This window comes from Equus caballus, chromosome 3 (assembly GCF_041296265.1).
Source record: "Equus caballus isolate H_3958 breed thoroughbred chromosome 3, TB-T2T, whole genome shotgun sequence".
Classification (NCBI taxonomy): Eukaryota; Metazoa; Chordata; class Mammalia; order Perissodactyla; family Equidae; genus Equus; species Equus caballus.
The window spans coordinates 123779748-123792420 of NC_091686.1; the positions used below are offsets into that span (position 1 = coordinate 123779748).

Sequence of the window (12673 nt, forward strand, 5' to 3'; positions counted from 1 at the left end):
CCAGAAGCTCTGTTAGTGGGTTTGGACCCTTACAGTTTCCCCACCACCAACCAGACTGCAAATTTGGCTCTGTCAGGCTAAGCCCAGGGGCTGGGAACTGGTGAGGTCTCCCAGGTGCATGCCACATGAGGACCTGCTGCATGGCCAGCCAGCCCTCCCTGGGCAGCCCCAAGCAGTTGTCACAGGCCTCCTCTGAATTGTAACCAGAGAAGCAGTCACTCAGGACCAATAGCGATGGATTTTGTGAGTGTCCTTCTTTCCGTCCAGCCCACTATCCTACCCTACCCAAGCTATACTCAGGTACTTTCTCTGGAGCCCTGAACCGTACTATGCTATGACAGGGCTGGGTGCCACCTCCCCTGGGGCAGCCTTGCCCCCCGGATGGGACCAGGCCAAGGCCCAAAGGCCAGCCTGACCCCAGGGGTGACACCAATTTGTGCCTGACCAAGCTGCCACGAGACAGCCACATGGGGCTAGAAAAGTCACCACAGTGTCCCAAAAACAAACAAAAAGAGTGTGGGTGCATGCTCTCCATTAAAAGAGAGGAGAGACGCTTGACAATCGAACTCTGTGTGTGAACCTCAACTAGGTCGTGGTTTAAAAAGAGAAAAGAAAAGGGTACAGCAAACAATCTTTAAAAGGTTATAGCAAACAGTCTGGGGACCCCTGGAGACATGTGAATGCAGACAGGATATTTAGATGACACTGGAAATTTAAAATTTTTTAGTTGTGTCATTGTGCTGTGGTTATGTAGGACGATGTCCTTTTTTCAGAAGATGCACCCCAAAGATGCCAGTATTTCCAAATGGTTCTGCAGAGACAGATAAATAGCTAACTAGCAAGATGAAGCACATGATCAAAGGTCATACCCATGATCTAGATGCAAAATGATCGAATCTAGGTCATGGGTAAGCCACCACTGCACGATTTTTTCACCATTTCTGTATGCCTGAAAATTGTCTAATGAAATAATAGGGGTGGGGGAAGTTATTGTAAGGGAGCTGCCTGGGGAAGGAGGGTGGTGAGTGTTGCGAGGAGAACCTAGTCGCACAGGAGGGTGCAAAGGCAGGCTTGCTGCTCCCTGCTCCTGGGGTGCCCGCCCAGGCCAGGTACCAACCTCAAGGCTGCAGACCTGCCCATGGCTGCGCGGCACAGCGAGATCTGCTCCACTGTGTTCTGCAGCTCCTGGCTCTTGGCGCGTTTGCCCTGGATGATCTGGTCCCGCTTCTCTTCCTCCTCGCGCCGCTGGCTCTCCTTGAGCAGGGCCAGCCGCTCACGCAGCTCCACGATGGACATTTCTCCTTCCAGGCCATACCCGGGGATCTGCAGGGTGGGTGGAGGAGGCCTCTGGCTGGGAGCTAGGACCATGCCCAGCCTGCTTGGCCATCTCCTGTGCCCTGGCCTTTCCTCTGCACCAGTACTGGTGCCCTTCCTCTGTTCCACAGGCCTGGCCCCATGCCCAGGCTTTCCCTCCTTCTGCTCAGTAGTGCCTGTGTATCATGTCCTCCATCCAGCTTCTCCAGCCTGGGCCCCCCTTTACAGCTCTAGACCCATGTAGTGACTAGACATCTCAGCTGTGTGCCCTGCAGGCCCCTCCACTGTGGCAGGGCCCAAATGGACCTCACTACTGTCTCCCCAGGCAGGACCCTGGGGCCTGGGCAGAGAGCCCTTCAGACTCTGCATACCCACTGGGACCAGGCCAGGTCCCCCTCTGGCTCCCACGGCCCTCCCAGGCCTGCCCCCACTTCACCAGGTGCCAGCCTGGCCTCTCATCGTGCTTCTCACTCAGGCTTCCAGGCCCCGGTGCCCTCCTCTTGGCCTCCTGCTCAGCCTCTGGCCTTTGTGCACCTACACTCTCCCTACATTGCCCTTCCCACCTGGGCCTGGGGAGTCCCTGGACCTTGCTCACCACGCAGCTCCATGAAGCCTACCTTGCCCCACCCTCAAGGGGCCCTGGCCCCCTGCCCCCTTGGGTTACAGAGGTCTCCCCAACAGCACTGTGAACTCTTGGGCCAGACCCAGGCCTCTAGCACGGTGGGTGCAGGGTCCACAGCGGGGCATGGGTGGCCAGGTGGATCTCAGCTTGGGGCAAGATGGCTTTTGGCCTTGATGGGAGTTCTAGACACGCCCTTCCATGGCAATGCCAGGCACAGCAGGACACAGGGAGGCTCCCCGAGATCACTGGATGGGGCATGGGCTCCAGGGGCTGTGTCCTCACCTGGGTCAGGTCCACAAGCTTGCCCTTGCGTGTGGGCTGCATCTCCAGGGCTCGCAGCTGGGAGATGAGCTCACATCGTTGCCTCTGCTCCTCCTTGGCTGCCTCTGTGCTGCGCTGCAGCAGCTCCCGGCTCTCCTCTATCACCTCCTGAACTTGGGGACCAAGGAGGGTTCTTAGGGGGTCAGAGAGCAGCCTGGCAGGCACTGGGCAGGGGATACCTTCCCTGGAAGGGCCTGCCCGACCCCGGCCATCCCTTGAGGGCACTTCAGCCCTCACTGACCACAGTGGCTCACCCAGGGCAGGATACCAGCCCAGACCTGAATGGGGGGGAGCAGAGCTGGGCACTGCCTCATAGCACTTGACCCCCACCATACCTATCTGCTGTCGGACTTTCAGGAGCTTTGTCTGTGCCACCTTAACATTCTTCTGTGTCTCCAACACCTGCTCCACCAGCTCCTTCATGGACCTTTCCTCCTGGAGTCGCCTCTCAGCATACTGCTGCATCAGCTCAGCTGTCTGCTTGGACAACCAACCTGCCATGGTCAGAGCCGGAGGGGCCCTCTGGAGCAAGCCTGTGCCCCCTGGTCCTGCCCTAGCCCTGGGAGCAGCATGAGGCCTGGGTGGGACAGAACTGGCCCCTGACCCCGAATCACCCTGGAACCTGGATCTAAGCTCATCAGCTCCTAGTGGTCCCCTGGAGGTTGGGCCTAATGGGGAAGTTCCATGTCATGTCCTCCCTTCTTCCACTGTGGTCCTGGGGGGTGTGACCCAGAACCACACAGCCACCTCCCCAGATCTGACAATGAAGCTGAGGGGTATAGCCAAGAGAGACCTGGGGAAACCAAGTCAGAGCCACTGGGCTTGCCCTAAAGCCTATCCACCCCTGGACTCCAGTTAAGAGATAAGGGTACTCATTGCTTTGAAGCCGTGTGGAGCTGGGTATTCAGATACTGCCCAGGTCTGTGTATAGGACATGCCAGCCCCCAGGAAGCCCCAGAGTCCCTGTCACATGGGCTCCCCAGGGCACGTCCTGATGGTCATCCCACTCTCTTCTTTCTTGTGGTGCCTCAGAAATGCACAGCCCCAAGCAGGGCATGGTTTTGCTGCTTTGAACTGCACATAACTGGAATTGTCCTGCTGTCGCTGTTGCGTCTCCCCTCTTCTGCTCAGCGTCTCGTTTATTAGTTTCATGCACAATATCACCTGGATTATAGCTGGCTTATTTTTGTGGCTGTATATTTTGGGCAATATATCACAACTCTTTGATCCATTCTACCCTTGATGGACATTCAGGTTGTTTCCAGTTTGGGGCCATTGTGAACAATTCAGAATAATATTTTCAGCCCTCAAGATACTACAAAGGACAGCATGGGATTTATACCTCCTGTCACCAGCCCAGCACTGGCAGGGAGCTATCGGACTCCCAACCCCTGGAAGTTTATGCACCTGGGAGCTCATCTTCAACTGCATGGTAAGTGGAGAACCAGCCTGTGGGCAGCCTGGTCTCCAGGGTTAGAGGCTGGGCACAAAGTAATCCTTTCATAAAACAGTTTGCTGGTGTGTATCAAAAATGGCTCTTGACCATCCCTTTCAGTGCTGTGCAGTTTCATTCCAGATCCTAAGAAAAGGAACCAGGGCTCTTGGAGAAATGGCTATTTAGAGTTGGGGCAGGGAGGATGCAAGATGAGCCTGGAGCATTCTATAGTACCATAAAGTAAGGAGGTGCTCAAAACACAAAAGAATAGTGGGCATGTCAAAGGGATCCAGGAGCCAACCTGAAAGGGCTCCCACTGGCCAAGCTAGCAGCAAAATAAATAATGCCATATTGGGTTACAGCACAGTATGAAATAAATATGCATAAGTCCACACTGATATGAACAAGTGATTAAATCAGTGAATAAGTGGGGAAGAAGAGACAAGTTTCCCATGCAGAATTGCAAATAACCACCCGCCTCCTTGAGTGTGGGCTCCGTTTAGAGACCCCCTTCCAGAGAATACACTATGGAGAGGGGGATAACTGCAGTGGAGAGACCTGGCCAGGTGATGAATGTCAACATCCACGTGGTAAGTTTGTTGATGGCAGCACCCTGGATAGGACGTGATGAAAAGGGCACTTCACCTCTGTGGTCTCCCTCCCACACCCATCTAATCGTGAGAAGCACGCCAGACACATCCCAGTGGAGGGACGTTCTCAGATATCTGACCAGCATGCCTCAAACTATCAAGGTCATCAAGAACAAGGCAAGTCTGAGAAAATGTCACAGCCAAGAGGAGTCTGAGACATGACAACTAAATGTAATGTGATGTCCTGGATGGCATCCTTGTCAGAAAAAGGACATTAGTGGAAAAAGATGAAATCCGAATAGAGTGTGGAGTTTAGTTAAGAGTCATGTACCAGTTGTGACAAATATACCATGGTGGTATATAGTGGGTTGGTGTTCCCCCAAAATTCATGTCCACCTGGAACCTCAGAATATGATCTTATTTCCAACTAGGTAAGGATCCAATAAGTACTTAGGTAAAGATCTCGAGATGAAATCATCCTGGAGTTAGAGTGGGCCCTAAATCTAATGACAAGTGTCCATATAAGAAGAGGAGAGGACAGAGAGAAGACGGCCATGTGAAGATGGAGGCAGAGACTGACGTGAGGTTGCCACAAGCCCAGGAATTCCTGGGGTCATCTGGAGCTGGAAGAGGCGAGGAAGGATTCTCCCTCAGAGGCTTGGCAGAGAGCACGGCCAAGCCCACACCTTCACCTTGGGCTTTGGGCCTCCAGGACTGTGTTTTCAGCCCTCCAGCTTGCAGTGCTTTCTAGGGGGGCACTGCACCACAGACGTTACCAGCGGAGGAGGCTGGGTGGGGAGGATATGAGACCTCTCTTTGCAACTTTTCTGTGATTCTTAAAACTGTTTGAAAAGAAGAAGTTTATTTTAAAAAATGCTTTTGAAAACTTTGTAATAATAAGTTGGAGAAATGTGCTTGTATGGAAATATGAGGTGAAAAAAAGTGGGCTATCAAAACATATGAGGAGTCTTATTTCAAGTAGGGAAACTACGAGCAGAGAAAAAAAGATGCCTGGACTAGGATGTGTCCTGGGGCCCCCAGCTTGGCTGCACTGTCACCAGTGGGGCAGCAAGGAGACAGCTGGGAGCCTCGCTTGGTCTGGGAGCGAGGAAAAGAGGCAGCATCTCCCTGCTCTCTAAAAATGCAACTGGAACCAGGGAGGCAGCACGGGCCCGTGGAGAAGGCCCCAGCTTGGGAGAAGACACACAGGATTTTAAGTTCTGCCTCCACCCAGACCAGCTGTGTGACCTTGGGCAAATCATTTGCCTTCCTGGTTGCAGTGTCTTGGCTGGTAAGTGAAGCTGGTGGTGCCAACCTCCTCAGCCACCCTGAGCACAGCACACGCTCGCTCATGACAGAGGCATCCCCATCAGTCGCAGCATCAGCATCAGCGCAATGTCAAGGTTCAGCAGAGAAAAGGAACGAGCACACGAAGATGGAAAAGAAGCATAAAAGCCACAGCTGTGGGTGGGAGAGGCAAGCCTGCAGAAGGTCGGGGCCACCAGGGCAGTGAACGGCAGGGCAGCTAGCTGGCTGGCGTCCTGGGACCAACTCCTGGCTCTGTCTACTCTGACATAACCCTCAGAACAGTGATCCTGTTGGATTCCACTTACGGGCCAGGGGTGGCCTATTGTACCCTTGGGCCCTACGATGGAGGTCCGACTGTGTTTTCCAGACCTCTCCACCCTTCCCACAGCAAGCACCACTCGAACGGGGGCTGCTGGCTGACCTCGCATCAAGCAAGGGCTTCCAGTTACCAGCACGGGGACACCTTCAAAATTCAAGTGAGCTTGGAACACACCCAACAGCGCTGATGTGACCAAGCAAACAGAAACGCTGAGAGGGCCTCCAAACTAAACATCAGACTGAATACTTGGGTAAAACGTCCCGTGGAAAGGGTCACCCTCCCCACTAGAGTGGTATCAGAGGAGGCCTAGTGGAAAGTGAAGACTTTCACCAGCACCCAGTGGTACAGAGGCCTCTCCTGCCATGCTTACCACGTGACAGTGGAGGCCACATGGGGAGCAGTTACAAGGTACTCCAGTCAGGGAGATGTATGCAGGTCCAGCCAGAGCTCTTACCCACAGTAGTGAGGAGCTCCCACCCTCAGGGGTCAGCAGAGGCCAAGTGGGGAAGCTGGACTGCTAAGCCCACTTGGCAGTCATGTGGTGGTGTCCCTCTGACACTGCTCTTTCCCTGCCAGATAAGATCCACAATCTCATAATGTAACACCCAAAATGTCCAGGTTTCAATCCAAAATCACTCATCATACCAAAAGCCAGATGATCTCAAACAGAAAGAAGACAGACAATCAATAGATGCCAACACTGAGATGACAGAGATGTTAGATTTGACAGAGATTTTTAAAGAAGCCATCATAAAACTGCTTCAGCAAACAATTATGAACATTCTTGAGACAAATGAGAAAATAGTTTCTGCAAAGAAGTAAAGTCTTAGCAAAATAATAGGAGACATAAAGGAAAGCCAAATGGAAACTTTAGAACTGAAAACACAACAAATTAAATAAAAACTTCAATGGATGGCTTCACTAGCAGAATTGAGGGAAAGAGCAAAGAAACAGTGAACTTGAAGATAAAACAATAGAAATTACTGAATCTGAACAAGAGGGAGAAAATAGACTGAAAACACCAGCAGAACCTCAAAGACCTGTGGGGCTATAACAAAAGATCTAACATTCCTGTTGTCAGAGTCCCAGGAAAGGAGAAACAGGACAAGGTGGAACTGAAGAAGTATTTCAAAAAATAATGGCTAAAACTTCCCAAATTTGGCAAAAGACATAAATGTTCAAGAAGCTGAGTGAACCCCAAAGAAATCCATGCCAAGGCACGTTATAATTAAATTTCTGAAAACTAAAGGCAAAGAAAAACATCTTGAAAACAGCCAGAGAAAAATGACACCTTACTTATGAGGGAAAAACTACTTGAATGACAGTGGATTTCTCATCAGAAATCATGGAGGCCAGAAGGAAGTTACACAATATTTTTCAGATGTAGAAAGAAAAGAATAATTAACCCGGAATCCTATACCCAGCAAAAATATCCTTCAGAAAAGAAGGGGAAATAAAGATAATCTTAGATGAAGGAAAACTAAGTATTTGTTGTCAGCAAACCTACCCTGAAATAATGGCTAAAGAAAGTTCTCTAGACTTTCTTTTTAGGAAGAAAATGATAAGAGAAGGAATCTTGGAACATCAGGAAGGAAAAAAGAACATGGCAAGCAAAAATATGGATAAATACAATAGATTTTCCCTCTCCTCTGAGTCTCGTAAATTATGTTTAATGGTTGAAGCAAAAATTATAACACTGTGTGGTGTCACTCTAAATATGTGTAGAGGAAATATCTAAGACAATTCTATTATAAAATGGGGAGGGGCCAGCTCGGTGGCGTAGCAGTTGTGCTTCAGTGGCCTGGGGTTCACCGGTTTGGATCCCGGTGTGGACATGGCACTGCTTGTCAAGCTATCCTGTGCAGGCGTCCCACATATAAAGTAGAGGAAGATGGGCACAGATGTTAGCTCAGGGCCAGTCTTCCTCAGCAAAAAGAGGAGGATTGGCAGCAGATGTTAGCTCAGGGCTAATCTTCCTCAAAAAGGAAAAAATGAGGAAGGGAAAGGGACATAAAGGGAGGTAAGTTTTCTACATTTCACTCAAATTGGTAAAATGATGACACTAGTAGACTGTGATAAGTTATGTGTGTGTAAAATACCCAGCGCAACAACTGAAAAAGCTATATAGACACTATATCTATATAAACACTATAGAGAAATCAAATGGAATTCTACAAAACTGCAAGAAAAAGAAAACAGAGAAACAAAAATAGAACAATCAGAGAAGAAAAAGATGGCAGACTTAAGTCCTAACACGTCAATAACTACATTAAATATAACTGGTTTAAATACACCAATTAATAGATTGATAGAGTTAATTATAAGACATTTCCAAACTATATGCTGTCTACAAGAAACTCACTTCAAATATAATGATATAGACAGATTAAAAGTATAAGGATGGAAAATATATATCATGCAAAAATTAATCAGAGGAAATCAGGACTGTCTATATTATTATTAGATAAAATAAACTTCAGAGCAAAGAAAATTACCAGAGACAGAGACGGATATTATATAATAATAATACAAGGGTCAACTACCGAGGAGACAGAGCAATTTTAAATGTGTGTGCACCAAACAATGGAGCTGCAAAATATGTGGAGCAAAAACTGACAGAACTGAAAGGAGAAAAAGGCAATTTCACAATTACAGCTGGAGACTTCAACACTCTTCTCTCAGCAACTGATAGAGAAACTAGATAGAAAGTTAGCAAGGATATAGAAGAACTCGACAATTCTATCAACCAGCCCGAGTTTATCAAGATTTACAGAACACCAAACAACAGCAGAACACACATCCTTTTCAAGTGCCCACAGAACATACACCAAGATAGACAGTATTCTGGGCTAAAAAACACACCTCAACAAAGTTAAAATAATTGAAATCATATTGAGTGTTTTCAATAACCACAATGAAATCAAAGTAGAAATCAATAACGAAAGATATCAAGAAAATCTCCAAATGCTTGTAAACTAAACAGCACACTTCTAGGTAATCTATGGGTCAAAGAGAAAACCTCAAGTGAAATGAGAAAAATACATTGAATTGAATGAAAATGAAATACAACATATCAAAATATGTGGGACACAGCTAGAGCAGTAAATGAAAGGAAATGTGTAACACTACAGGCTTACAGTAGAAAAGTCTTATGTCAGTAATCTAAGCTCCCATCTCAAAAACCTAGAAAAAGAAGAACAAAATAAACTTGAAGCAAGCAGGAGGAAGGAAATAATAAAGCACAGAAATCAATGACATTGAAAACAGTAAAACAATAGAGAAAAATCAGTGAAACAAAAAGCTGATTCTTTGAAAAGGTCAATGAAATTGACAAATCTCTAGGAAGTCTTATAGAAAAAAGGTGAAAAGACACAAATTACCAATATCAAGAATGAAACAGGGTATATCACTATAGATAGACCCTACAGTCATAAAAAAAGAGGTGGTAACAGAATATTACAAAAAAACTACATACATAAATTTGGCAACTGAGTGAAATGGACCAATTCCTCAAAAAACACAAACTACTACAACTCATATAATATGAAACAGATCATTTGAATAGCCCCGTAATTTTTAAGAAAATTGAATTTCATTTTTTTTGAGGTAACTGTGTTTTTTTTTCTCCCCAAAGTCCCAGTACACACTTGTATATCCTAATTGTAAGTCATTCTAGTTCTTCTGTGTGGGATGCCACCACAGCATGGCCTGACGAGCAGTGCCATGTCTGCACCCAGGATCCGAACTGGCGATCCCTGGGCCACCAAAGCAGAGCACATGAACGTAACCACTCAGCCATAGGGCCAGCCCCAGAAAATTGAATTTCTACTTTTAAAACTTCCAAAACAGAAATCTCCATACCTAGATGATTTCGTTAGAGAATCCTACCAAATGCTGAAAGAATTAACACCCATTCTACACAACCTCTCCTGGAAAATAAAAGAGGAAAGAATACTTGCAAATTCATTCTGTGAAACTAGAATTACCCTGATACCAAAACCAGACAAAGATAGTACAAAAAAGAAAACTACAGACCAACATCCCTTATAAAACTATATGCAAAAATTTTTTTTAACAAAATAAAAATACCAGCAAATGGAATTCAGCATATGTAAAAAGAATTATATACCAGAACCAAGTGGGTTTATTCTAGGGATGTACAGCTGTTCAATATTTGAAAATCAGTCAGTGTAATTCCACCATATTAACAGGCTAAAGAAGAAAAATCTCATGATCATATCAGTTGATGCAGAAAAGCATTTAACAAAATTCAACACCCTTTCATGATCAAAAAACTCAGAAAAGTAAGAATAGAGGGGAACTTCGTCAACTTGATAAAGAGCACATCTACAAAAACCCTACATCTAACATACTTAATAGTGAGACTGAATGTCCTCTAATATGTTGGACTAGGCACAAATGTCTGCTCTCATCATTTTTGTTCAGCATAGTACTGGAAGTTCTCACCAGTGCAATAAGGCAAGAAGAGGAAATAAAAGGAATGCAGATCAGAAAGGAAGAAATAAAACTGTTCTTATTTATAGATGACAATATTGTCTACACAGAAAATCCCAAGGAATCTACAACAAAACTCCTTGTGTATCCTGGAAAACTAGTAAGGGAGTTCAGCAAGGTCACAGGATACAAGATTAACACACAACAATCAATTGCGTTTTTACATACTAGCATTGAACATATGGACACCAAAAATAAAAATACAATACCATTCACAACTACTCAAAAATAATAAAAGAAATACTTAGGTACAGATCTAACAGAACATGTACAGGACTTGTATGCAGAAATCTATACAACACAGATGAAAGAAATATAAGCTAAATAATTGGAGAGACATACTGCATTCACGGATAGAAGACTCAGCTGGATGGCCATTTGAAAAAGATAAAAGTGGATCCAGAGCTCACACCATGTACAAGAATAAACTGGATTAAAGATCCAGATGTAAAAATCAAACCACATAAATACTAGAAGAAAACATGGGCGAATTCCTCTATAACGTGGGTATGGAAAACCCTTTTTCACTATTCAAAATCCAGATACAATAAAAAAAAAAAGATCAAGTTCAATGACATAAAAAATACATTTACATGGCAAAACACATCATAAGCAAGGCCAAATGACCAAATGGAAGAAAGTATCTGTAACAATACATCATAGATAAAAGGTTACTTTCCCTAATATATAAAGAACTCTATAAAATCAAGGAAATGAAGCTTAAAAGCTCAATAGAAAATGGACAGTCAACTAATCTTTGACAAAGGCACCAAGAAAACTCAACAGGAAAAGGATAGTCTCTTCAATAACTTGTACTGGAAAAACTGGATATCCACATCCAAAAGAATGAAAGGGGACCCCTATCTTACACTACACACAAAGACCAACTTAAAATGATCAAAGACTTCAATGTAAGACTTGAAACCATAAAATTTCTAGAAGAAAACATAGGGGGAAAGCTCCTTGACATTGGTCTGGGCAACGATTTTTTTGGATTTGATACAAAAGCACAAGCAACAAAACTAAAAATAAACAAATGGGACTACATCAAACTAGAAAGTTTCTGCACAGCAAAGGAAATAATCAACAAAATGAAAAGGCAGCCTACAGAATGCGAGAAAATATTTGCAAATCATATATCTAATAAGAGATTAATATCCAAAATATATAAGGAACTCATACAACTCAATAGCAAAAAAATAAAAAATAAACAAAATAAAATAACATGATTAAAAAATGGGCAAAGGATCTGAATAAACATTTTTCCAAAGAAGACATACAACTGGCCACCAGGTATATGAAAAGATACTCAACATCACTAACCATTAGGGAAATGCAAATCAAAGTGACAATGAGATATCCCCTCACACCTGTCAGGATGGCTATCATCAAAAAGTCAAAAGCTAAGTGCTGGAGAGGATGTGGAGAAAAGGGAACCCTGTGCACTGCTGGTGGGAATGGAAATTAGTGCAGCCACTATGGAAAACAGTACGGAGCTTCCTCAAAAAGTAAAATATAGAACTGCCCTATGACCCAGCAATGCCACTTCTGGGTATTTATATAAAGGAAATAATCTTTCACTATCTTGAAAAGATATCTGCACTCTCACGTTTATTGCAGCATTATTCACAGCAACCAAGATATGGAAACAATCTAAGTGTCGACAGATGAATAAATAAAGAAAACGTGTTATATTTATACAATGGAATACTATTCAGCCTGAGAAAAGAAGGAAGTCCTGCCATTTGCAGCAACGTGGATGAACCTGGAGGACGTCATGCTCAGTGAAATAAGCCAGACACAGAAAGACACATACTGTATGATCTCACTTGTTTGTGGAATCTAAAACTGTCTAACTCATAATAACGAAGAGGGGGATGGTGGTTACACCGGCTGGGAGGTAGAAGAAATGGGGAGATGTTAGTGAAAGGGTAGAAACTTTCAGCTAGAAGATGGATAAGTTCTAGGGACCGAATGTACAGCATGGTGAGTATAGTTAATACTGCAGGATGATATGCTTGAAATTTGTTAAGACAGTAGATCTCAAGTGTTCTCACCACACCCACGAAAAAGGTAGCTATGCGAGGTGATGGATGTGTTAATTAGCTTGATTGTGGTGACCATTTCACAATGTACGTGTATATCAAATCATTATGTTATACACCTTAAATATATATGAATTTTATTTGTCAATAATAACCCAATAAAGCAGGGGAAAAAAGAAAATGGACAAAAGACATGAACAGATA

At 44.8% G+C, this 12673-nt stretch overlaps 1 protein-coding gene across 3 annotated transcripts in view; it reads right to left on the reverse strand.

Moving 5' to 3' along the window:
* The window catches only part of CFAP99 (cilia and flagella associated protein 99), a 49400-nt gene that overhangs the window by 2341 nt on the left and 34386 nt on the right, over positions 1 to 12673 (reverse strand). For all 3 annotated transcript variants that reach the window (XM_023638501.2, XM_023638502.2, XM_070264040.1), the window contains 3 exons: positions 2593 to 2734; positions 2219 to 2370; positions 1118 to 1323 (listed from right to left, as the gene is read on the reverse strand). In XM_023638501.2, the coding sequence (XP_023494269.2) occupies positions 1118 to 1323; positions 2219 to 2370; positions 2593 to 2734 (500 nt within the window). The remainder of the gene's footprint in view (positions 1 to 1117; positions 1324 to 2218; positions 2371 to 2592; positions 2735 to 12673) is intronic.